Source organism: Ammospiza caudacuta, chromosome Z, assembly GCF_027887145.1.
Source record: "Ammospiza caudacuta isolate bAmmCau1 chromosome Z, bAmmCau1.pri, whole genome shotgun sequence".
Classification (NCBI taxonomy): domain Eukaryota; kingdom Metazoa; phylum Chordata; class Aves; order Passeriformes; family Passerellidae; genus Ammospiza; species Ammospiza caudacuta.
The window spans coordinates 16976839-17003275 of record NC_080632.1 but is presented as its reverse complement, the minus strand read 5'-3'; the positions used below and the strand labels follow the sequence as shown (position 1 = coordinate 17003275).

Below are 26437 nucleotides of genomic sequence, written 5' to 3'. Positions count from 1 at the left end.
CCGCTCCGCTCTCCTCTGCTCTGTCCCGTCCCTCCCCGTCCCACCCCTCATTCCTCCCTCCTTCTCTCCCCTCCTCCCTGCCTCCCTGCCTGCCTGCCTCCCTCTGTGCGCGCCGGCGGCGGCGGCGCCGCGCTCCCTCCAGCCGCGCCCGCGCAGCCCCCGCAGGTAAGCGCAGCCAGCGCAGCGCGGCGGGCCCGGGGCGGAGCGGGGCAGGGGTCCCGCCATTCTCGCCCGCGGAAAGGTGCCCCTTCCCATTCCCCCAGCGCTCCGTGCCCACGGCGCTCTTCGCCTGCTCCCTTTGGCTGTTTCGCTCGTGTTTCCGAACCCGCTCCCGTCCCGCGGCGCGGCTGTCGCGGTGCTCTGCGGCGAAGGGCTCCTCCGGGATGGGCTCCAATGAGTTCGAGGCGTCGGGTCAGGCTGCTGTTCCTGCTGGGCTGACGTCTCCGGGGCTGGCGTGGAATAAGTGATGGGCACTTGTTTGATTAAGGAGTACTAACAGGACTCACTTAGGGGCTGCCCTCATATTTTTCTTTTTTCCTTTTTTTTTTTTCCTCTCGTCACCCCTTCCACCCCGAAATCTCTTTGGATTTATTTGTACCAAACTAAGGCAGTGGAAAAAGTCCTAGATAAAAAATGGTTGCCACCTCTCTCTCCTGACTTCAGTCCTTCGGACGAAGAGCCTGCTCAAGTCCGATGGGAGCAGTGTCGGTGTATCCATGATGTTTACAAAGGTAAAGGACGGGAGAAGATGAATGACAAGCACAAGGGTGTGATTTATTAGAGAAAGACAGGGAGCGGGGGGGAGCAGGAGGGAAGCTGGAGGACAAAAGCCGTTAGCAAACTGAAGTGAGAAGACAGAGGTGGAACCAGAGGGACCAAGTTTTTTCTTCTCACTTCTTTTCCTATGTTCTTTTAAAATAGCTCCACAGTGGGAACGATACCAAAAAACTACTTCCTATGGAAATATGTGCAAAGTTTTCATTATCACAGAAACGTTGGAATGTCTAAATTTCATTTTCTCGGGGATATCTCTGTGAAACAAACTCACACCTTCACAGATTCAGTTGTCTGTGAATGTTAGAAGCTGCCTAAAGCCCCCCTTTCTTCTTTTTTTTTTTTCCCATCCTTATTTGCTCCAGGTTTGTGTTGGTTTTCTGTGCGTCTTTTTCTTAATTGTTGTTGTTTGCTGTTTAGTTTGTTTTTTTGTTTGGTTGGGGTTTTTTTGAAGTTTCAAGGCAAAATAACTTGGGGAGACCCTGTAGGCAACTAGTTTTCTCGAAGTGTGGGGGAATTGTTTTAGCAATATTTAGCAAAATTGTTTTAGCAGCAACATTTTCGCTGCTAAGAACTGCTGCAACTCTTATCTTTTCAAAGAAAGTTTTTGCATGCTAGTTCAGGTTTGCAGCGTTGTACCATTTGGTCTAAAATGAATCACTTTCAGGTCTGGGAGTCATGTTTCAATTTGGCGGCCGGGGCTGAGTGCCGTGCAGCCTGTTACTCCTGTGTGAGGATGGGCTATACGGCAGCACTAAAATAATATTTCTGGCAATTTCAGCAGTGGACTGAAGCAATAATGTGTGTGCACAGGCGTAAGTGAAGCTCTGCCCTGCAGCTTGCTATTACTGGCTGTAGGCGTGCCGCGTGTTTTTCCTTAACTGATATGGGCTCGGACTTACAAAGCAACTTGATAGGCCTGTGTTTTACTGTTGTTTTTATTAAATATTAACCACACAAAATTAAATGCTGTTCTGCTCCAGAGTAGCTTGACGCTGTCTCATCCTGTGCAGTTGTTCATGAAAGGTGATTGTTTTCCTTTTTCTATGGCAAATAACTAGGGAAATGTTACTTAGGAATACTGGGAAGCGCTGCTGCATGATCAGTGTGGTGCTGTCTCTATCTCTCCTTATTACAGATTGCAGTAGTTAGACCCTTGGCTGCTATAAACCTTGTTCTGAGAACTTAGCAGTAGCGGTGCTGGTTGAAGAGAGGAAAACATTGGCTGGTGTCTGCTTTCTCTTCCTTTGCTCTTCAAAACAAATATTGAGGGTCAAAAGGTTAAACAGCTTTTGAGACGAACCACATGGAAAATGCAAAATTAAAGTAATGCTACACTGCGTACCCAGCTTTAATATGTGAACTCCACGTGTGAGTAACAGACAGTCTTATCACTGTGAGCAAAAATACTTTATGGTCATGTGGTTTTCATCAGTAGCTCTGGAAGATTGTAGCTAAAATATAATTCCTTCTCTGCTTAAAAATGGGAAGAATAAAAATCTGACTTTAACTTGGTCTTATAGTGTTACACAGTTAAACTATTTGGGGAATCCAGGAGAGGCTGATGAAGAAAGTGTTTTGCTCTGCTTTGTACTTGCATGGGATTCACTTTGATATCACTGTGATGAGCTCTTTATAACACATTAATGAATGGTTTGCTGTTTCTCAGTGGCTTGTCTATATTGAGCTTGCTCTGTCTCATATTCAGAGGTTTAAATTAAAAGGCAAGTAATTCTTCTGAGCACTTTATCCCTTTGGGAGACCACCAAAGGAATATTCCCTTTGAATACCCAGCACTTTGAGCACTCTCAGAGGTGAGCTGCCTTCTCCAGATGTCAGAAGAGCTGGCTTTGAGCACCTCTAGGTGGTGACCTGCCAGCACTTACTGAGCACTGTTGCTGTGTATCTGGCTTTTTGTATCATTTGGATGCAGAGAAAATAGAATGCAGCTCTTTTGCCATCAGGTGAGTGGGGAACCCTTCACAGGCCATGACTTACGGTCTTGGTAATGCTCAAGGATATGTGGAAGAATTTGAGAGTGGTAACCAGTACTGTGTGGCCGTTGTCCTTTTCATTGCTATTTCCCTCACAAAATTAGAATTTGCTACACAAGTGCAATTTCCTCCCTTTCAGAAAGAAAAGTGCATGCAATTTAAGGGACGCTTAAATACAGCTTAAATCCATCTAAATGGGATATTTGAAGAGCTCCTGCTACACATAATGCCAAGGGAAAGATGCATACAACTGTTTTACTGAAAGAGGAATAGAGCAATCAATATTTGATCCTTCCAGCATCTTTAGTTACTGGATTAGTTCTTTATATGTTGTGCATTTCACTACTTCATCTTTCACAATGGGCTGTATTATTTTTTCTATCTGTTTAGTAGGGTGAAAAGAAAACCAACTTTTGAGAAGATAAAGTATGTCTTTTCTTTTTCCGTCTTCTCATGTCCTTTTCTTTAAGATTACTTTCAGTTTAGGTATGGTCCTCATTTGTTGCCTTATGAGTTTTGATAATTTGAAGGGAGAACACTGCCCTCCAGAAATGTTTGATCATGAGGGACTTGAGGCAGTAGTGGCTTCAGCTGGCAGGGGTTATGTAGCATCTGATGTGTTTTTGACTTTTCCAGATGTCACAAGGTGGTACCGTAGAGATTTGGCACTGCTGAGGAGTGCCACATGAGGGCTAAACTTACACACTTCATGTTTTCTCCCGTGTGTTTTTCTTCATAGCTAAAGCAGAAGCTTAAGGTTTCATCCATGGCCCATAAATGTCAATGGCAAAATCTGTATTGGCGCTGAATTACTTTGGATCTGGTGCAAGGCTGATGGGTTGCTTTGACAGAAATACAAAAGTATTCCCAGGGCAGAAGAAGGTTCTGTCAAGGAAGTGAGAGCTGCTGTTCTACTTACATGTCAGGGTACTTGAATTTTGGTTTTCTCCATTTATATTTCAAGCTTAGTTTTTTTAACATGTAGAAGCATTGCCTGGGCATTCTTGCACTTTCATGGATGTATTAATATATGTGATGGTGAACATCTGAATGTCTGGTACCTCGGTTTGATTTTTGTCGAAAGTAGGGGAGAATTCTGAGAAGGGCCTGTCTTTGTGTACCCAGACCTCTCCTTCTTACCTCCATTGGTGTTTCTTGACTGCCTGACAGGCTTTCTGTACTCCCAAGCTGATTAACAGCACACCTGGCTTGCAAAATCTTGGTAATTGCTTTTTTAAATGCATTTTTAAATGGCTGGTGTCTCTAATTGTTGAAATACTGTTTCTATTTGTGCAACATTGAGCAACCAGAAAAGAAAAGACCCTATGTGCTGGTGCTGGTTTGGGTAGTATATGTGTGTCCCCATCTCACATGGCAACTCTGTGACCATGGCATTTCTCTTATAAGCTCTTGACAAACAGCTTTGAGGCGGTTAAGGCATTGTATTTCTCCTCAGAGGAACAATAGCCTAGCTTGAATTAGTGCAAAGTGTCCAGAATTTCTGGATAGGCACAGCCTGGAATGGTGTGTGGATCATGCTTTTTTCAGTCCTGTCCTGATTTCCTACTGGATCTGGGTCCTTCTTGACCCAGATACTGTAGGCAGTTAGGTTAGTGCACTTAAAGAGGAGAGCACTGGTGCCTTTTCCCCAGAAGTAAAGATATATTTCTTCTTAAAAAGAAAGTGAACCTTCTCCCTTTGCTTGTGGCAGGCCAAAGCAGCCACAGACTTGCAGGGCTGCTGTGGTTCAAGGAGTCTGGGTAAGGCATGCCTGCCCCTGCCAGCAGCACAGCCAGAGAGGGAGAACCACATCCCTCCTCCTCAGGCCACTCCCAGGATAAATAGCCTGGACAGGTTTCTGGCCTGGGGTGTGTGCAGAGTGTTTTGCTTTCCAAGTGCCTTGAAGATTTGTGCTCTTTGATGGATAATGGCCTGGCTGCTGGGGAAACAGGAGCAAAGGGGTGTGCCTTACTGTCTCCCACTCATGCACTGCAATGTGGTCTGCTGCTGAAATGATGGCAGGCAGTGTGGATCAGTGGCACAAGAAGTTGCAGAAGTGGGGAGGCTGGATCTCTTTTAGAAGGAAAAGTATTTTAGGAGTGCAGATACTGTAATGCACATTACTATATGTAGGTTTTTGTGCCAACTGAATTACCTTTATTTTAGACTTACTTAACTTGAGAGGAATTGGAACTGCCTTTTTTTTTTTTTTTTTGGCTTCCATGTGATATACTCTAGATAAAATTCAGAGGTCCTTTTATTTTCTTTTTAAAAATACAAAGGTGATAAATATGAGAGCCCAGTAGTATCTCTGTGGTTTTGCTTCTTAGTGTGACTAAGAGGAAAACACCTCCTGAAGTGGGTTTTTGAAACTGCTGAAAAAAATGTCTGTGAGTTTGATAGTCATGTATGATAATGCTCAGTTCAGTGTGAGCCTCATGTTGCCATATTACAGATCATTCTGGCTTTTCTGTAGGAATTTACATGCCACAGTGACCTTTGGAGTAGGATGGATTTAACAGGCACTAAATGCAATACATCCATTTCTTTGCCAGCTAGAAAATGTATTGCATATTGCAGTGCTTGCAGGAGCAAGCCTGAAAGCACTGGATTGACATCAAAGGCAAGATCTTTCTGTACAGAATGCTGGAGATTGTGAGAGGGGTAAAAATCTGGCAAAGGAAATGCATACTGTTTTTCATTGCAAGCCCCTTTCCCTCCCTCCTCCCCATCTTTTTAGGGTGTGTATGGCAGATATGAAATGGTGCTGGTACATTATTTATGGGAGCAGAAGTTTTCCTTAGAAATATTTTTGCCATTTGAGGAGGATTGTTTTCACCCTCCTCACCCAAAATATAGCTAAAGTAGCATCCGTGTTTTATTAAGAAGAAGTTAACTACAGCGATGAATGTTGGATGAGTATTGAATGTTTACAGCATAGAGAAATTTGTATCTTCTTTGATTAAGTGGGTGGTTTTTTAATAGCAGCGAGCTGAACGTGAGCTCTAGCAAAGACTTGCCGGAATCCAAGCAGAGAAGAGAGATGCTGTACAGGTCACACCTGTTTTTAAGGTGGTTATACCTCAGGTTGGTGTTTGTAGGAAAAGAGAAAGGCTGATAAACTATCAAGCTTTCATAGCTACACAGCTTTTGAGTGTGCCAAGTGTTGTTTTGTCTACTGTGAAGGGGTTTTGATAAAGAGACTGTAGCTCCTGGATTTCATTAAGTGTTTAGTCTTTGATAGTGCAGTCTGTTTCTGACCTGTTGTGGTTGTCGGATCTGCCAAACAATGCCCTGAAGCCTTCAGCTGCTGCTGGTGACAGAGCAAGGGAGCTGGGATGGCATTGCAGGGCTGCAGTGTGAGAAGGACAGCGTGCCTTGCCCAGCCAGGATGTGGGTGTCAGGGTGGGTGTCATGCCGCGCACAGCCAGGGTGCTTGTGCAGAAGAAAACTCAAGTTTGTTTGCTGCTCAATCCTGAATCAGCGTTGCTGGTGTCAGGTGAGGTGGAAGGGCTGAAGGAGGGGTGCAAGGCTCTGGGTGTGCCACCAGTGCAGCATTCACTGTCCCTTCAGCTCACAGCACAGAAGCCCAGGGGGTGCTGAGCACCCCTGCCCTCCTGCTGCTTTGGATCAAGGACAAGCAAATTGTCAGTGGCATCAGCTGCTGCCAGAGGGATGGCTGGTGGCAGGAGGCCTCGGGGAGGAGTGCAGGTCAGTACCTGAAGCCAATGGCAGTGGCAGGAAAAGGTCACCTTGCCCCTAGATGTTGCCTTGCACTGGGAGGGATTGTGGTGGTCGTTATTGTGGTCAGGTTTTTTTTTGTTTGTGTGTCTATGTTAGGTGTTCACTGACTCTCTCGGTGGGATCTGTTTTCTTGTGGCTACTGTGTATTTTTTAACAATCTCTTACTGCAACAGTGGTGTCACTTCTGGAGCGTGGAGCTTTCAAGGTTTCGTGGTTGTGTTACCATTTTCACAGTTACTTGTAACCAAATATGAAGTTGCAAAGGGTGGCAGTGTGTATGTGTGCCTGACTCTGGACACTTCCGATCTCTTTCATTGATACTCCAGCTAATGTGAGTCAATTGTGTGCTTTTGTGCATAATTAAGTTGTTGTTTCAATGTCTGTTGTGATTGTTGTGTTTTCAGTGATTGTCTGTAGGGACTGGATCAGTATTACAGTGATTGTAGGGGCTGGATCATATTTTACAAGATATGTACAGTCCTCTTGTGAGTTGCAGTGGAAGGGGTTTCATGTGGTTGTGATGCTGTAATGTAGGATGTAAAGGGGAAGTTGGCTACCTTGCCTAAGGTTGTGCTTATAGGAGTAAACTTCATAGGATGTTTCTGTACTTGCATGCTAACTTTGAATATATAAAACTAATTATTGAAGTAAAAAGCACTTGGGAAATTGGGAGGGGAATGTTAGATACAGAAGCATAAATTCAGACTGATAATGATCAGTTTGTCAATCCCAAAGGAGGGTAAAGTGCAGCAAGGTCTGTATTACTACTCTGTTGCATGTCAGTCACTATTGCACTTGGAAGATGTCTTTGCAAATGTGTACACAGCCCTGCTAAAGTGTTGCAGTTGTACTGGCAAATTATTAGTACAAGAGAATAACCTGAACATTTCCTGCATCCATCTGAGAATGTCTACAGGAATTTCTGTCTTGTCAGGATGAACCAGCCGACTAGTAAGAGCATGATGTCCTGTGTGCCTCAGTGCCACTGGGATATACTAGGAGTGGTGTTTGAGCATACGTTAACCATCCACATAAGCATTAGATTTGGTAGAGGAGCAAAGCCTGGGCTTTCAGTGAAGAATTCATTGGGATTTTCAGCTGTTTCTATCCACTTTTGTCTCCCTGATTGTTGTTATATTCCTGTAGACACAAGTCCAATGCACCAATAGGTCATTGCCCCTTCATTCTTCTTGCCAAGGAAATGTAATTCCCTAATTGTTTTCCTGAGATACTGCAGCAGGACAAACAACTTCAGGGAAATGGATGTGTGGATAGGTACCCAGCATTCAAGGAGTATCATCTTGAATGTGACTTGTACTTGAAATGTCTATATTATAAATGTCTATTGAGTTTGTTGGTCTTTCTGTCTTTCCTTTTCCCTTCTGTCCCACCCAAAGATGTGTCATATGTGGAGGCCAATTCTGTGGAACTGAGCCAGGTATCTTTGGGCTGCCCTGGGCATGGTTTTTGCATAGGGCTTTGAGAGCTAGCAACATTTCAGAATTGTTTTGCTTCTCCTAAATATTTTGGTGGAACTGCTGAAAACTTTACCTCAGAGCAGTGTATTTCCCTGTACAGAAGCCTTGCAAACAAAAGAAGTCTTTTCTGAATTAGTGTTTCCGCCCCTAGTATTTTAGCTGCATGTTTACAGTAGTTACAGTGTCCTATTTCATAAGTCCATGCTAGTGGGACTGGAAACTGACTGAGACTTCAGGGTATTACTATAATCAGAACAATCCTGGTATTAATGAATGGACTAAAAATGGGTCTTTAGAATTATTCAATTTTGCAAACAGTTGATAGGAATAGCATAGGTTAATGCCTGCTTCTCCAAGAAGTACAGTGTGTTTCTGTTTCCTGCCTTGGATTGCTTAAGTTTCACATGCAAAAGCATCCTAGGAGGTTCAGCCTAGAGGAAAAAAAAATCAGTGGGAGATGTGCGAGCTGATGACAATCTGATGACAGGAGGGAATTATAAGATTTTAGAAAACGTAAATGCCTTAAAAATAATATGCCTGAGCAAAGGTTTATGCCACGGTCTTGCATATTTCCATCCCCAACATCTCTTCCACAAAGTTTCTTGCCATCAGTTGCACAGATTTTTATGACCAAGTTCTGTTTGAGAGACTTGTTTACAGCTTTTTCAGTTCTTCATTCTAAATTGTTCCTAATATGCTATGAATATTAGGAGGGGATCTCTGTGGGGATCTTTGGTGTAATTTTTGTGTGAAAACAGTTACTTTTTCCCTCAGAAGAGTGGCACAAAAGTGCAGGAAGAGCTTTGGCAAAGAAGCCACACTGTGCTCCTTTGTGCTCCACGTGAGAAAGGGGATGGGGGGGAAATACTGAGTTTTCTTGGAGCTCCTAAGATGAGTTAACATTTCTTGGTAGGAAACCCGAACGTGCGCTCGCCGTGCATCTGCCTCTTGCGATTGCACCAGTAGTCGTTCTGTGCTCTGTGTACTCCTCTGACTGTTCCTCCTGTGGTTTGATTAGCTTTCTTCCCAAGACTCTGCAAGTGCCATCTCCTGCTTGGATAAGCTGTGTCTCCACTAGAGGGGAGTGCCAGTATTGCTGCAGTGGGAAATCTTGAGGATTTGGTAAGTTAGGGTGCTCTATTTTTCCTTCTCACCTGGCAGTGTTGCCCGTTGGGTTAAGTGGAGTATTCTTGGAAGAAGGCTGCTGCAAGACTGAAGGCAGCAGCTGACCAAGTAGTAGTGTTGGGTTGCTCCAAAACACTGTACTGCCAGCATGTCATAGTGCTTTTTGGTACAGAATTATAGAAGGATTTGGGTTGGAAGGGACCTTAAGGGTCAGGTAGGTCCCAGGCCCCTGCCACGAGACCAGGTTGCTCAAAGAGCTGTGCAGCATAACCTTGAACAGTTCCAGGGATTGAGGTATCCACAGCTTCTCTGGGCAACCTGTTCCCGTGTCTCATTACTCTCAAACGAAATAATTTATTCCTAATATTAATTTTTACATATCCTTTTTCTTGGACAATTACCCCCTGTCCTATCACTACATACCCTTGTCTCTTTCCAGCTTTTTTTTATGAGCCCTCTTTAGGTACTGGAAGGTGCTATAAGAACCTTGACTTCTCCAGGCTGAACAACCCCACTCTCTCAGCATGTCTTCATAAGAGAGGTGCTTCAGCCTTCTTGTCATTTCTATGGCCCTCTCTGAACTTGCTCTTTCTTCTGCCCAGAGATCCAGAGCTGTATGCAGCACTCCAGGCGGGATCTCCTGAGAGGGGAGTATGAGGTTGGCTGACCAAAGAGAGGCCACTCAGTAGTGGGAGGCTGAAAATCAGAGCCAGCATGACTAAGTGTGTCAGGGATGAGAGTAGCTGTGCATGGGCCTCAGGCTTTGGTGTCATGGACACAGCTGGTGTGTGCAATTGCGGCATGCCTAAAAAGTCTGGTTTGTGGGTGGATTTCAGTACGTTCTCCTTTTGTGGCCTGGATCCCTTGAACTTCTTAGTTTATTTGTGTGGTCACAAAAAAAGTCTTAGTGGTTCCCAAGTAATGCTTTATGGCTTAGGCTTTTGTTACAAAACTGTCTGAAGGAGGCTTTGAAGTGTGTATGTGTTAAAAGTTTGTACCCATGCTAATGTGCACCAAGATCCAAGGGAAGAGCTGGAGGCAAACTACTAGTTAGTTCTTAGTTTCTTTTTTCTTTAAGAATAATCCATTGATATTCAGTTGTGCTTTTGTCCAATAGGACTGGGTTTTTTGCCTTTCTTACTCTTTAACAGAGCTGCAAAATGAGTTTATCTAAAAAGTGGTGAGACGGACTAGGTAGTGCTCGGACACTAACCTTTCAGTCATCACATGTGTCAGAAGATAGGATTTTTTGGTTTTGTTCTGTTTCTACATCAACTCCATTCTGCCTCCTGGCTTTCTGTTTTCACTTGAATTCATAGCATCTCCCAAATATTCTGATTGAATATTTGTTGTTTGTGTTGGGCATTGTATATACTGAGGACTTAGAGAAGCAGAATAATCACTGAAGTATGGTGTGAATTTACAACAGCCTACTTAATTCATGTGACCTCTTGCAAGCACTAAGAGCCTGTCTGCTAAACAAAACTCAGAGCTAATCCAAGTCAATTCTTAAAGTGAATTAGTCAAGCTGTGAGCTAATCCTCTGTATTTACCTGCTTGTTCAGATAGCCAGAAGCCTAAGTTGCTTTAAACTTCACTTGATAATTGAAAGGGGAAGGGTCAGAGGAAAGGTGATGAAGTCTTGGTGTTTTCTTCATATCTCTCCCTTCAGGGCGTATTTCAGTTGTGCTTTACATTTATAAATCTTGTATTCATGGAATCATCAGCGTAAGCTATCCAAGGCCAAAACCCAGTACTCTGCTGCTGTTCTCTACTAAGCATCCCTGACAGAGCCTGCTGCTGCTCCCAGGGTATTTTGTGAAGTCTGTTACTTCTTGATCATCCATAAAAACTATTCCACAAAAAGTCCAACCAGTTGAGTTGGTGTACTGTAAGCAGCAGGGACCATGATGCAGACTGTGAGGACTAGGAATCCCTGTCGACCTCTGCCAAGAAATTAGTAACCAGTCCCAATTTTACAGCAGGGATTCACAAATCCTGGGTGTATTGTTCTGAGCACACCAGATATTTGCATAATGGACAAGAAGTAATTCCCTTTCATTTGTCAACAGCAGGATTTTTGTTGTCTTGAGCTACTGGGTTTGCTCCCCCTCCATTTTGACAAGATCAAAGGTAAGATCTTATTTCTGGGTCATTGCTGTCCATCAGATAAGTTTGTTTGTGGCCTTGGGAAAGAGCAGTGACATGAGAATAGGGAATTTAAATCCTGCCGTTAAGATAATTCTTTCTTATTGTTAAATCTAAGCTCTTTCAAATTTCTTTCAGGTTAACTTTGCAAAATACAGCACTGTGGAAAGTATCTGGAGAAGAGTCAGTTGAACCAATGCAGATGTTGCATAAATATTTCTGAAGGAGCATGACTGTTATTTCTGGTTTGAGGGGTTGATAAATAGTTCCTGTGTCTGCACTGGTGGTGGCCTGAACCATGTTAAGCTATTGCCTTTGAGTCTCTAATGTATTGTTGTGAGTGAGGGGAATAGTTGGCAGATTTCTATTTCAGATAAACTAAATTAAACTCCTGTTTGTGTATCATTGGTCATGGCACATGTAGATCTATACTGAGGTGGTGCCTTTGTAATTTGGGATTTGAAGTTTGGCATGCTTAATTGTGAACTTCGTTCGCTTCAGCATTTCCAGATTATTGTATTTTGTGGTGGTTTATTCTGCCTGAAGATTGAACATCTGTTTTGTGGATGTGGGGTAAAAAGGAAGTATTTGTTTTAAGGCTGGCCCCCCCCAAAGCTGCTTAGAGAATTGTGACACTTTGTTATCATCCAGATGTTTTTTTTTACCTAGCAAAAGGATATTGCCTGAATGTTTAAATACAGACTTGTTTCAGAAGAGTGCCAGCCTTCTGCTACTTTTCTGAGTTTAAAACAAAAGGCGGAGTTTACAAATGGAGTCTCTGTTGCTGGTCCATGGAAGTGTTGAATTTGTTATTTCTTCTTGGAAACAAATATTAAAATTCTTTTTGTAAGTTTTTTAGGAGATTAAGTTCTTGTGCTTTTTCTGCTGAGAAGTGATAGTTTGGTGAAAAGTATCCTGATTTCTGGTATAGCTAGAATCATAATCATACAATGGCTTGGAAGGGACCTTATAGATCATCTAGTTCCATGCCCCTTGCTATGGACAGGGGCACTTTCCCTAGACCAAGTTGCTCAAAGCCCCATCCATCCTGACCTTAAACACTTCCAGGGATGGGGAATCCACAGTTTCTATGTGCAACCTGCACCAGTGTCTCACTACCCTCACAGTAGAGGATTTCTTCCTAATATGTGACCTAAATATTTGACTACTCTCTTTCAGTTGGAATCCATTCCCTCTCCTCTTGTCTCTACATGCTCTTGTAAAAAGTCCCTCTGTCTTTCTTGAAGACTCTCTTCAGGTCCTTGTAGGCTGCAAACAGGTCACCCTGCAGCCTTCTGTTTTCCCAGCTGAACAATCCCAATTCCCTCAGTCTTTTCCTGTAGAAGAGGTGCTCCATACCTTGCAACATGTCCTCTGGACAGTCTATCAGGTCCATGTGCTGGGACCCCCGAGCTGGATGCAGGGTTCCAGGTGGAGCAGAATCCCCTCCCTGCCCTGCTGCCCACGCTGCTCTGGATGCGGCCCAGGGCACGTTTGGCTCTCTGGGCTGGGAGTGCCCATGGCTGGCTCATGCCCAGCCTCTCACCCACAGCACACCCAGTCCTGCTCACAGGGCTGCTCTCCATCCATTCATCCCCCAGCCTGTGCTGATACTGGGAGTGTCCTGACCCCGGTGCAGCACCTGTTCTTGGTCTTGTTAAACCTCATGAGATTCCCATGACTCCACTTCTCAAACTTTTCCGGATCCCTCTGGATGGTATCTATCTGCAAATTTGCTGAGGGTGTACTCTATCCCTGTGGCTATGTCATTAATAAAGCTGATACAAAAGCCTTTGTCCACTGTTATCTTCTTTAATTATATTAATTAATAAGCAAAATAATAATGAGAATGTATTTGGAGATAAATTCTGTCCACTACCCTTGCAAATCCAGTGCTCTGAATAATTTTAATGAGCATCTCCTTGCTCTGTCACTCTTTTTCTCTCTCTCTTTTTATTTTTTTTTTCTTTCTAATAACAGAAGAGACAGAAGAGGACAAAAGCATGCACCATACTTTCTTTTATACACACATGTGCACACAGTGCTGGCAACAGTTAATAATGTATCTTAAATTATGAGCTATCTATGGTTACTTTGAACTTTTCTGCCTCTTTGTTAACTAGTTCAAATTTCATGTCTGTCAGTAGAAATAAACAATTTCAAAAGAGTTTCAGAAACTGTTTTGAAATTACTTCTTTTAGGAGTACTTGATACTATATATGTCAGTATGATGAAAGTGTATGTTTTGAAAATACAGTCACATGACAGCAACTTCATTGTGGTTGTGCTGTGAGAGACCATCCATATTGTAGTGGCTTGTTTTCATAAGCCTAAGCAGGCTGGCATTATTCTCCTTGAGTTTGTGTCTAGCTGTATTTTTCCTCTTTATTTTCTTTGATTCTGGAAGTTTAAAGTAGTGAGATAATATTGAAATCAGATGATTGCATGAATTATTACTCTGGAATCTTCCTAGTTCTTTAAGTCTCTTTTACTTGAAATGCAAAAATTAAAAATTACCTTTCAGGAATATCTTCCTGTTCTGGTATTTACCAATTACAAAAACACTGTGGAGCTGCTTCTTCATTTCTTGAAGATGGTGCTGTGGCTAGCAGAGATGTTTTAAAGCAGTTTTTGTATGTCTGTGTGTTCGGTGTGATTATTTTTACACTGACCTGTTCATTGTGTTGAAGAAGCTCCTAATAATTCCCAAGAGATGTGCATCTACCAGCCAGCATCCCTTGCATTAAGGCAGATGCTTACTTTTCCCCCAGAGAGTGGGAAGCAGTTCTCCAGCCTTAATGAGTGGCAAAGGAACAATCATCTCTAAGCAATTCCTAACGAGCAAACACTTATGGAAGTCATTAGTCATTAGTAGAAGCTAGATAATGACTGAAGTAGTTCTAGGGGTGCTGGACAGTAATGGGAAGGCAGACTGATGTGTTGGCTTTAAAGGGCAAACTGCAGGAAAATGAGAAAACTGAGGAAGCCATGCAGAACTATTTTTGAGTTCTCACAAAGTTCTGCTTTTCAGAGAAGTACAAGGCTTCAGTAGAAGATGAGATATCATTCTGGGTTGAAAAAACAGCAACAAAATGCTCCCCAAGAGATGGGTGTGGAATAGATACAATATGGAAATAATCAGGAAAGGAGGTTTAGCAAGTGAGAGAATTGCACAGAATGGTGCAAACTGACCTAGGTCAGGGAAGTACGGAAAGGATTCTGGAAAAGGACAACTTCATAAAATAAGTGAAAGTTTGGTCTGACTGCAGATGAGAATAAGTGCCTCAATCTGCAGCAGAGAAAAAGGAGTCCCTGCTGTGTTCAGCAACGAAAAGGAGTATGAGTCAGTTTTTGAGAGCATAGTCATGACAGTTCTAGCAAAAAAAAAACTTGAGATATTACACTCCTAATTTTCTATTGTCTCTTTTCCGTTATTTTGGTTAATTTCTCTTCATCAGTATGCAGAAAAACTTGGTGGATTAGCCTGCTGCTGATGTGAATCCAGTTTGTATCATAACTGCCATGACTTAGGGTGAATGTGTTCATGACTTCACATGTTACAATGTCATATCCTATGGGTTTGTCCTTTCAAAGGATTCTTTCTGTCACTTAATAAAATGTGACATTTTCTTTTCCCTCCAAAAACCCCAAAATAACAAAATACACAATACTAAGACAAAAACAATTCCTGAAAGAATTAACATCTTGTAATTTTGGGAATAATCTACTCACTTAAGATCATCTGGAGGTCCTTTCTGGGGCGGGACTTCAGAGCACATAGAGGAGAAGGGTAGGCATGTGTAGTTTAATTACAGACTCTTGAGCTGTCTGCCCTTTGGTAGAACCCCTGTCGTGACTGTGGTCAGTCTGCTTTTGTCATCCTCAGAAGGGGTATCAGGCAAATTAGAGTGGCATATGGAAAAGATTACCCTGCAAGGTAAAGGCTTGAGGATATTGTTCCATCTACTGGTTTGTTTGGTTATTTTCATTGCAAATCTGGGGAGAGGGGTTTCTGTCCTTCTGTATATTCAGATTGCTCTTCTGCTTTAATTTGGGGATGTGGGCAGGCTCTCTAACCTTGCCCTGGTGGGGTCACTGTGAAGGTTCCTTTGCTGAACCACCTTCTTTGTGACAGCAGATGATCTCTCTGAGGGAGTGCAACTGCATGATGATACTATTTTATTGTTGTAAATTAATTCAGTGCATGATAAATTGTTAAGGTGATAGATCATCTCCCTAATCTTAGTGTGGAGAAAGAGGACGGTTTCAGACCACATTCCCTCTACAGAGTTCATGAAACTAGCTTGGTTAAGGAGGCTCCACCTGGGACAAGTATGCTGAACTTGCAGGCTCTATTCTGTCATGGGAAGCCTTAGGAGCAATCTTGTAGTGCTTGTATTATTGAAGCCAGAACAATGATCTTCCCCAGATTAGCCACAGAGCTTCTATTCAAAAAGGTTTGAATGACGTAATTATTTTTTTCTTGTTTGAAGCACAGCCTGCACTGTGAATGCAAATGGATTCAATTTGAGAGCCTGTGTGTAATCTTGTGTTGTGGAAGAGTGCACTGAATCTAAGGGCAGTTTTTAAAATTTGTATAGAAATAAATTTATAGCCTCTAATCACTACTGAACTCTTCATCTTTTTTTCCTTACCTAAGAAAGGCTAACAGCTGTATTTTGGAAGTAAAACTGAGGTAATGGAAACTGGAAATCTCTTTTAGCCCCAAGAAGTTGCAAGCATCCCTGCAGCAGCTTTTAAAAACTCTAAAAGTCTTTGAGGTGTACAGGTGTGATTTGGTGGAAGACAGAAGAGAAGATAGGAAACATGAGTTTCTTGTTTTCTTTTTTTCTGGTTAGTAATGCACTTTGGGACTTATGCACTTTAGTTTGATCTTTAAGTGAGCTCTCATATACGTTTCAGTTTGGGGTTTTTTTGTCAGGTGCTTTTCAGGTACCTGGGCATCTTGAAGTTAAATTTTCCAAGGTGTTGTCTTGGTTTGCTTAAATAAAAGCTGAGTGCTCTAGCCAGCTGATGCTGTTTCAGTGAAGCAATCTGCAAGCTGATAGACAGCTAAACATGCTGCTGGTCTGCTTTTTATGGTGTTCATGGCTAAAGAGGTGGTTGCACTTAATGTTAAGATTAATGTATACTTTTGGGTGACAAATTGCAATCAAAGCAGGCATCATGCCACACAAAAGTAGATGCATTATTTATATGGAAACATAGCAGTAATAAAATCCTTGATTCTTTGTTGTATCACAGAATTACTTCCAAGACAATTGTTTAGGACACTGTCATTCTGAAGGGGCAGCAATGGTGTCAGCATTACCTGTTTTGACATGTTCAGTGATTAGGTTTGATCTGTAATTGGGAGAGATTTTTGTCCTGTTTTTCTGATTGTCAAAGTCCTGAGTGCTCAGAGTGCTGAAAACAAAGAAAAAGAATCCTACAAAACCACACACTCATACACAAAAAAAAACCAAAGAACAGAAAAACAAGAAAAAACCAAACCAAACAAAAAAAGTCCCACACACCACAATTTTTCTTTTTATGACAGTGAAACATTCAAAACACCATATTATTCTTGTTGCAAGTCTTCTTCCTTCTCCTTCCCTCCCTTTTAAGCCTCAATGATATTTTGTTTAGGCAGTTTCTGTGTTGAGTATTGTGTCAGTTGGAAAATGGCAATTTTTAATAATTGCTCTGGGTATGTTTGTGCTCAAAAAGTACAATGCTTCATCAACAGCAGGAATTCTGTGAGCAGAAGTGGCCTGGATAGACATTGATGCTGTTGGATTCACATTCTCAGATTGCGAGAGAAAATTCTGATCTCTTAAACAATATCTGCAAGGAATTTAGATTTAATGTCAAAGTGAATGAACTATTGACAACTGCAAAGAAATTACTGGGTCCCTAGGGGATTCCTCCACAGAGACAGGGATTTGATGGAAAAATATTTCTAGATATAAATTTATGTCTAGTTGTGGTTTTGGTAAATATATGCACTGTGTTTTGGGGATGAGGTATTATTTATATAAGCATCTTTTATTCTGTGTAGTTAATGCCTGTCTTTGGTGCACATGTAAGAGCTTTTGCCCCTATATAGCATGCTACTCCAACAGCAGCATGAAAAATTCACCTTGTTTCCTGTGAGTATCTCAGTTTCTTCTGCAAAAGTGAACAAATAAGCTCAATTTTGTTGTAACTTCAGTCTGATCTTTAGTCTTAAACTTAAAAATCTGGCAAATTTCTTTGGGTTTATTGTAATTTTTGTTAATTTTGTAACTTTTTGTAATTAATACTAAAAGTATCCCACTTTTGATGCTGGAAAATGGCAGAGTCAGGTATGTTTTACTCTCAGTTTTGGTTTGGTTTGGTTTTTATTTCAGTGTTTACAAGGTAGAGATTTCCTATTGTTATGTCTGAACTTTTGCATATGTTAGAAAATTCCATTCTGTTTTTCTAGAGAGTGAAGTTAGACTCAAGAAATGTCTGGCTTTACTGGCAGGGACTGTTTCCAGGGAGGTCTGTGGTGCAGCCCAGCGCAGGAAATGTGGTAAGCTTGTCCCTTGCTTTTGGAACTCCCCTTCCAGACTTCCACAACCCCTCTGCAATACTTCACAAATCCATTTTCACAGTGAATTTATTCATTCTTATGAAGAGCTTCCGACTGGGTGAGAAGCTATAGCTCTGTAGTTTTTTCAAGCAGTCTGGCCAGTGATTAGAAGCAGCAGACAGGAAGGCTTGGGGGTGGACATATTTGTAGAACTTCACTGGGATGATGGAGGCATTGAATGTGCTGTAAGAACAGGTGTAACTTGTGCATTTTGTTGGTAGTTGTACCAGTTTGATAGTGAACCACTGAGAGATTCCAAGTTTAATAGGAAAATTGAAATAAAGACAGAAAACACTGGTTTAAACTGACAGAGTCAGAATACAACCTGACACCCTGTTGGTCAGGGTGGTAATAGCTGTCCAGTTAAATGGTGGATGTGGTTCTGTTGAAGTGGTGGTCCTGTAGTAAAGTCTGCTCCTGCTCCAGTGGTGGCTGTGGAGCTCTTGAACTCTGGGAATCCAGTGGTAGATGCTCTGGTGTTCCAATCCTCAGATTATATCCAGGTAGGAATGCTTGGTTCCTCCCTCTGGGCGGAGCGTCTCACAAAGGGATGATGTAATGTATGAGTCATGCAGTGAGACCTTGATGTTCCATTAGCAGAAGATATCCCACAGAGAGAGTGATCAGGGATGAGTCATGGAAGAGATAAAGAGCACTCCCCCAGCTGGTTTTAACAGCTTATGAAAATGGTGATAGAATACATACTTTGGGTTACATTTTGCAGTGTAACCTAAGACAGTAATTGGTCTGAAGCTGTGCTGATTGTTGCAGTCACCACTATTGAACATGCTTAATCAATGCCATATACTAGATCTATTTCAGTACTTATTGCCATGGTAATAGATACTGGATGTGATGACACTCTTTATCCTGCCCTCTGGAGAGGGGTGTCAGGTAATAGAGCCAGGCTAATACCAACCACTATGCAGAATTTGCTCTGTAAAATGTGTGTATTCAAGCACACCCTATCAGCAAAATTTGGCGGGGACCGTTAATTTTGTGCTAGCTTCCAAACTGTTAGTGCATCTGCTGAGGCAAGAGAAACCACAGTCTCTTTGCTCAGACATCAGAAAGTGATGGGGAGATGGTAGGGAGTCTCATTAAATGGAAAAAAGTTGCTCACTGTTGTTCAAAAGAACTTTAGGGCAGGTGTACAACAATGGGCTTCACCATCTGTCTGGAAATCTCTTTTATTTCTTTTCTGCTTCTTTTGCCCAATACTGAATCACGGCTATTACCTTTTTGCAGCTCTTTTAAGTACTGAACAGAGTGCTGGGGGTTTTCCTCAGCTGCATATACAATATCCCATGGAAGAGAGAGAAGGCAGAATTAGGAGGAAATTGTACAGATCATAACCACTTCCACTGAAGAATACACTAAATGCAGGTAGCTTGGCTTGCAATCTGCACACACTGAGCTACCTTCATTAAATATATTCAAAACAAATTAGTTTGGCTTGTCCTTATGCTTTGGTGGTATCATGGTTTTTGGTGAAGTAAGCTCAAGGGATCTGCCCAGGAAATTCAGTTTTTAGAAGTAAAATGACAAGATGGACGTTGTCAAATTAAACAACAGATCGTTCATGCAGTAGCCCTTGGGCCAGACAGGATGAGACAGGATGTAAAAAGTGTGCTCTACACTGCAGCCAGGGAGAATGGACCATCCTGGAATCTCTTGCAAGTACCTGGAGAGACTCAAGGACTCAGAACCTGTGGGATTCTGAAGTCAGCAATACAAAGGATCCGAGGCATCCTACAACCTGGCTGAAAAAGCATATCTGGCAGTTTATGGAAGGGATCAATATGCTTCAGAAGTGATTGGCACCAAAGTAAAGCTCCTCCTGGCACGCTGGCTGCCCAGTGCTGGGCTGGATATTCAAAAGGAAAGTCCCTTCCACACTTCATGCCACTGATGCCATGTGGAGTAAGTGGGGTGCACTTGATCACACAGCAAGATCAAATAGGTAATCCAAATCACTGGAAGTAATCATGGACTGGTACAAAAGCAAAAATTTCAGATTATCATCAGAAGTGGAGGAGGAGGTTGTGGTGATGTACTGAGGAGACCTTACCATATTGTCCGCTACCTGAAAATGGGAAACTATTACTCTTTCTTTACTGACAGTTTGTGCCATATCTTACGGGTATGTCAAAAATGAAAAGCTGCTCTATGGATTCCTGTATGGCAAGCTGCGAAGCTGTTGATGGAAAAGTTGGATCAAGTCAGGTTGCAGGGCTTAAAGCCGTCCAGCTGGCTTTGGATATCACTGAAAGAGAGAAGTGGCCAGCGCTTTATCTCTGCACTGACTCATGGATGGTGGCAAATGCTCTGTGGGAACGGCTGGAGCAATGGAAAAAAGACAGTTGGCATCACAGAGGGAAACACATCTGGGCTTCTGAATTTTAGCAAGACACCTCTGCCTGGGTAGAGGAGTTGCTGTAAAAGTGTGTGCTGTAGATGCACATGCACCCAAGAGTCAGGCTTGTGAAGAGCATTGAAACAGCAGACAGGTGGATGAACTGCTAAGCCTGAAGTGTCTCAGGTGGATCTGGACTGGCAACAAGAATTGCTTCTGGCTCAGTGGGCCCATAATGCTTCAGATCATCAGAGAAGAGATGCAACACACAGTTGGGCTTGTGATCTAGGGGTGGATCTAACCATGGCAGTACCTCCCAAGTTATCCATGACTGTGAGACGTGTGCTGCCATCAAGCAGGCCAAGCGAGTGAAGCCCCTGTGGTACGGTGGGTGGTGGTCCAAGTACAGGTATGGGGAGGCCTGGCAGATTGACTACATCACACTGCCCCAGACACGCCAGGGCAAGCGCTACGTGCTGACCATGGTAGAAGCCACCACTGGATGGTTGGAAACCTACCCTGTGCCTCATGCCACGCCTTGAACACCATTCTGGGCCTGGAAAAGCAGGTGCTCTGGAGGCATGGTAACCCCCCCAGAGAACGGATTGCGACAACAGGAGCCATTTCAAAAACAGACAGCTGGCCCAGAGAGCAAAGGATTGAGTGGGTTTATCATAGTCCCTCCCTATCATGCACCAGTCTCTGTGAAATTTGAGCAGTGCAATGGACTGCCAAAAAACACATTGAAAGCAATGGGTAGTGAGTGGGACCTTCAAACATTGGCATCTACATTTAGAGAAGGCCACCTGGTTTGTTGACACTAGAGGCTCTTATATTGGAGGCTCTACTGTTTGAGTTGGCCCTGCCCAATCCAAACCTCCACATACTGTGGAAGGGGATAAAGTTGCTGTGGTGCATATGAGAAATGTGTAAGGGAAGACAATTTGGATTAATGCTGCCTCAAGAAAAGGCAAACCCATCCATGGATTGTTTTTGTTCAAGAACTGAGTGCACTTGGCAGATAATGCAGAGGGATGGGGAAACATGGTGTGTACCTCAAAAGTATTTGCTTTTTGGGTGAGAAGAGTCTGTAATGTTGGTTGCAGAATGACACTGCCTCTACATGCCATAACTACCAAGGACAATGGGTATGGATGCTCCAGATACAGCAGCTGTCAGCTCCTCACAGAGGCCACAGTCAGGGACTAAATGAACACAACAAACATCTTGGAGGGACGGCCCCTGACTATGGAATTGATACCTGTGTTTGTGTGTATCTGTATATGAACGTGTGTAAGGTTGGAAGGTGTAACACTGGGGCGTGATGCAGATGGCATAGAATAAGGAGTGGGTAGTGCTTGATTTTTGGCCAGGACAGAGTTAATTTTCTCACAGTTGCCGGGAGGTGTCAGAGCCTGGAGCCCTGTGGGCATGCCCAGGTGGTTGTTCTATGGCCCAAAGGGGGCTGGAAGTAAAGGAATCTTGCTTCCAAGAAAAAGGAGAGGCTTGCCGTCAGGAGGAAAAACAGACAGTCTGTGCATGGCTCATCATCTTAGGGGCAGCATGGCACCAGGTTGGTTTTTCAGCACGTCTGCATGTATATCACCTTCTCTATGTATACTTATGTTATTAACAGTGTTGCTGTTACTGTTTGTATTCTTATCTCACTGCTGTTTCCAGTAAATTGATCTTATCTCAACTTGAGACAGCAGAAAAACACCCGTTGTCCTACCTATCACTTCAACAAGTAGTAAAATGAAATGATAGGCAGGACAAGTCATTGCTGTTGCCCTTCCCTGGATGGCATTCACTTGTCCTTGTGACTGGTAAGGCTGCCATGGTGGGGTGATGTATTTATTTGTGAGCTGAATGAATTAATTGCAAGCAGGATTGTTTAGTGAAGGCTGCCAGAGGCAAGTGATGCCAAATGAATACTTTCAGATGGCAAAAATTCAGATGGGACATCTGGAAGTGTGACACTTGTGTGAGATCTTTTTCTTACTTTCTCACCTTTTTTACATGGTGTTCAAATGTTTTATTTTCTTTGATGAGTTTACAGAACCTAACCATCTGGGATCAATTAGTGCTTTACACTATGAGCTGAACAGACTTCAGAAATTTCTTTTCTTAGTTTTTCACTTCTTTTTCTTTATGGTGCTCCATAGTAAAAATGTTTGTTTTCTCTCCTTTTTGTTTGACAGACAGTATTCTAAGCATACCTTTGGTTTTGGTTCTGACATTTTTCTCTAAAGTCAGCTTTAACTGTAATTATTTCCCCTGCTTCATTATCCAAAAGTGGCAGCATTTCAGAATTAAGAGAAAAATTTTAAAAGAAACTAACAATGATTGTTGTAAAGTAGGTGCACTGAAACTGCTGCTTTTAAGCATGCCATGAGAAGAACGGAAAAAATTTCTTCTGAGACCATATTTAAGTTACAGTTGTAACAGTTCACATTGATGAGATATGTTGGTTGAGGATTTCAGCCTGTTGATAGAACTTTCCTGTTAAGTTGCAGAAGCTTCCCTAAGAAGCTGATGCTGTTTCCCTCATCTGTCCATAGAAAACTTAGTGAATTTCATAAAATTAGTTCACTTCTCATTTTTTAAATAAAACAGGAAGCCTGACGGTTGTGTTTGTTCTTTTACTTTGTGGAGACTATCTTGGAGAGATGCTGCAGCTCCATTTTCTGCCCTCCCCATGAGTATAGGAGAAGAAATTTGGAGCAGGGAGTGGAAAGAATGAAAGGTTACTAGCCAGAACTGAGTAGGAAAGAATAGGGGTCACTGGAAAGCTATATAAAGATGGAAAAAGTGATCCTAGAGCTTGGAAGATGAGACAGCTACATGTGACGTAAGGCATGTGGGGATGTGTTGAAATGTGAAGCAGGCATTTCAGGATGATGCTTTTTAAGAAGGAGGAATAATTTCCACAGTGGCGTGCAAAGGCTGACTTTAAATTAACAAGACCAAAAACAAAGACATAACTGAATCAGAAAAGCATGTGGAGCATAACTTTCCTACAGCACTTATCTGTTCTTTCTTGGCTTGGTAAGTGTTGCCTTTGAAAAAATGAGCTTATGGCCAGGAAAGTTACTGGCATTGTCTGTGTAACTGTAGCATGTCTTCAGTTTGAAAAATACCACAAAAGTTTGGAGTAATTTTTGGTATGTTTATTGGATGCTGATTACACTTTGCATGAGTAGATTTCTGCCATGGCTTGCAGAATAGGAAGTGACAGATGAAGACAGGAATATGTGTCTCTCCAAAATCCTTTCTGTGGTGACTAATTTGTGGCTTGCGTTGTATATGTCTGGTCTCACTAAGTGAAAAAGCCAGCAGTTGTCCTAGTCTACTTTAATTTTTTACTTTATTAATTTTTTATGGAATTATCTTTGACATTTACAGGGCTTTCCCCCTCCACCTCTTTGTTAGTTTGTTTTCTGTGCACACAAGAGTAGAAAAAGAAAAGAACATATATATGGAAGCTAGACTGACCTTGACAAACATGATAGCTGTGGACATAACTTCATTCTTTTAAATCAGCTGAGCAGATTTTACAGTTTGGTATATTCATGTACTGCAAATCTGCGACTACCTGGGAAAAAAGGCTGTCACATTTTTAAGTCATAATATGTAAGCTGTTTTCCTTAACAAAGAAGAAAAGTTCATATGATCACTTAACTGAGGGAATAAACATCTCCTGAATTCCAGTGAGCAATTCTGTGAGTACTCTTTTGTGGGGATTTCTTTTTTCCTTTTGTTGTGGGGGAAAAAAGTCAACACAGTTACAATGTTCTGTAGTAACCATATTTCCTTGCAAAAGAAAAGCAGTCTGTGCGTCAGCCTTCTTGCTGATTTCAGTATGTGTGAGTCTAATTTGTGTTGTGAAGTGAATTTTTTTCCTGTTCTGGATCAAATTCCAGTATACCTATTGAGACCCCTGAAAATCTATTGTGAGTGGTCATGTCAGCAAGTGGGGCTGTACAAACTGGGACTGGTTTTGCAGCAGCCCAAGATCTTAGGTGTTGACTGCCTACCCAGTTCTCTTGTTATTCTCAACAGGGTTTTTTTCTTTACTTTTAGGAGTAAATATCAGTATGACTAGAGTCTGAGGAAGGGCTTCTGTGTTCCTACCAAAAGCTTGCTGGTGCAGAGGAACAGACAAGGAGAGCAGCAGGGGCATTTTGAGCTACCATGGATGTCCCCACCGATTTAGTGCCATCGTCCATGATGTCCCAACCTGAGGTGATTGAGGTGAGTACACCAAGATGAAACTAGGAGGTGAACTGATTTTTTATTTTTTATTTAACTCTTTTTTTATTTCCTCATTGAATCCTATCTTTTTCTCCTCTCTTGAGTATTCAGGGGACTTTTCTGGAAATACTATATTAAAGACACTCATCACTTATTAAGACTGTTGTTATACTTTGAGACATGACATTGCTGTGTTATAGTGCTGTTTGTAGCTTTTATATCTGATCTGATATCATGTGCCATGGGATATGGCTTTGGTCAGTTTGGGTCAGCTGGCCTGGTTGTGTCCCCTCCCAGGATCTTGCCCACTCCCAGCCCCCTTGATGGAGGGAGGAATGTTGGAGAGACAGCGCTGGTGCTGTGCCAGTGCTGCTCAGCAATAGCCAAAACAGCGGTGTGTTATCAGCACCTTTCCAGTTATCAGTGCAAAGTGCAGCACTGATGCATCCCTCCAGATCTCCAGTGCATCGGGATGAGTGGTCAGGACAGGACCCAATGGTATACTTGATCATTGAACACCAACACCATCCTGGCCTGGGTTGTCATTGCATTCTCCTTGCTCCTCACAAAATTAATTCTTCATCAGTTCATATCACTCCTGCTACTTTAGTTCCTGCAACATACAACTTACACCACAGAATGTTTTCTCCACCAGGATTAAATCTCCTTGAAGCACACACCCTGTCCATCCACGCTACCCACCAAGACATTACCCACCAGATACACCGAGGTCCTTGGGCAAAGACAATCCCACAAATGTGTTTGCTTTAGTGGGAGGAGAAACCCACACTGAGTTCCCCAGCCACTTCCCTGTGTATTGCAGGGACTGTATCTCCTCCCACAGCGTGAAGGGATTTTCTAGCAGATCCCCTAGTGTTTACCAGCCAAATGGCTTCTGCTAAATTTGCATCCCAGTGCTTCCATGCCCAATTCCCTAATGTTCTTAATGTGGTCTTCATTATACCTCTGAACTTTCCCAGAGGCTCCTGGGCTATAAGGAATGTGATAAATCCATTCAATGCTGTGTTTCTTTGCCCAAGACTTTCTGAGGTTGTTTTGGAAATGAGTCCCGTTGTCTGATTCGATTCCCTCTGGTGTACCATGTCACTATAAAATCTGTCCCTCAAGGCCTGAGATGGCATTCCAAGGAGTGGCAATGGTTTACAGGGCATGCTTACAGCCAGGCAGTTGTTGCCTCTACCATGGTGAATATGCAGCTCTTGCTTTGGTGCGTTTATGGCAGTGGCACAATGTATTCATTTTGCCAGCCCTCACCATTTTGGGAACCCAGCCACCACCCTCTATTCCAAGGAGATTTCACTCATGTAGTTTGCTCGATTGCAGCATGTTTCATATTTGTGTGTATCTAAGGATTGTTGTTCAAGACAAATGCCTTCTCAAAAGGAGAATAAGAGCAGCTGTAGTGTAAGAATGAGCAGAAGGAAAGCTATCACTTGTAAGGGACTCGATGATCAGCATGGTCACCTTTCTGTTGTGTTGTATAAATGCACATATCCTGGGTCTTCGGAGAGTTTTCACTGAATAAATCTGCCTGGACTTAGATCACTAGGCCAAAGACTAGAAACAAATTGGTTCATTGATTAGTAATAGAGAGGACTCTCTCCACACTCAAGGTTTAGGAACTCTGCTTCAATGACGTTTGACTTGGGAGCCAAAAATAAATGACAACAAGAAGGAGAGGAAAGACTGGTATCTCAGTGTAGGAGATTATGGTAGAAGATGTACCATTCCCTCATCCTTATGTTGCAAAAGTAGGCTCAAAATTGGTGTCTGTACAAGAAGATAATGTTTACATGAATTCCCAAAGATTTCAGTAAATCATTGTGGATATGACAGTATATAAAAGTCTTCAATCATATATAAACATCTTCAAGCATCTCCAGACAGTCTGCTGGGAGCCATCTATATGTTTCTGAGAGTAAGG

General features: G+C 42.5%; 1 protein-coding gene across 3 annotated transcripts in view; it reads left to right on the top strand.

Moving 5' to 3' along the window:
* The first annotated feature begins 30 nt into the window (after positions 1 to 30).
* Positions 31 to 26437, top strand: part of LPAR1 (lysophosphatidic acid receptor 1) — a 67883-nt gene continuing 41476 nt past the window's right edge. Inside the window, exons 1-2 of one of the 3 annotated variants that reach the window (XM_058823833.1) lie at positions 31 to 165; positions 24322 to 24492. In XM_058823833.1, coding sequence (XP_058679816.1) covers positions 24433 to 24492 — 60 coding nt within the window. In that variant the 5' untranslated portion in view covers positions 31 to 165; positions 24322 to 24432. Of the gene's footprint in view, positions 166 to 694; positions 732 to 6259; positions 6480 to 24321; positions 24493 to 26437 lie in introns of those variants that run through there. The other 2 variants (XM_058823834.1, XM_058823835.1) reach the window with 2 other exon arrangements.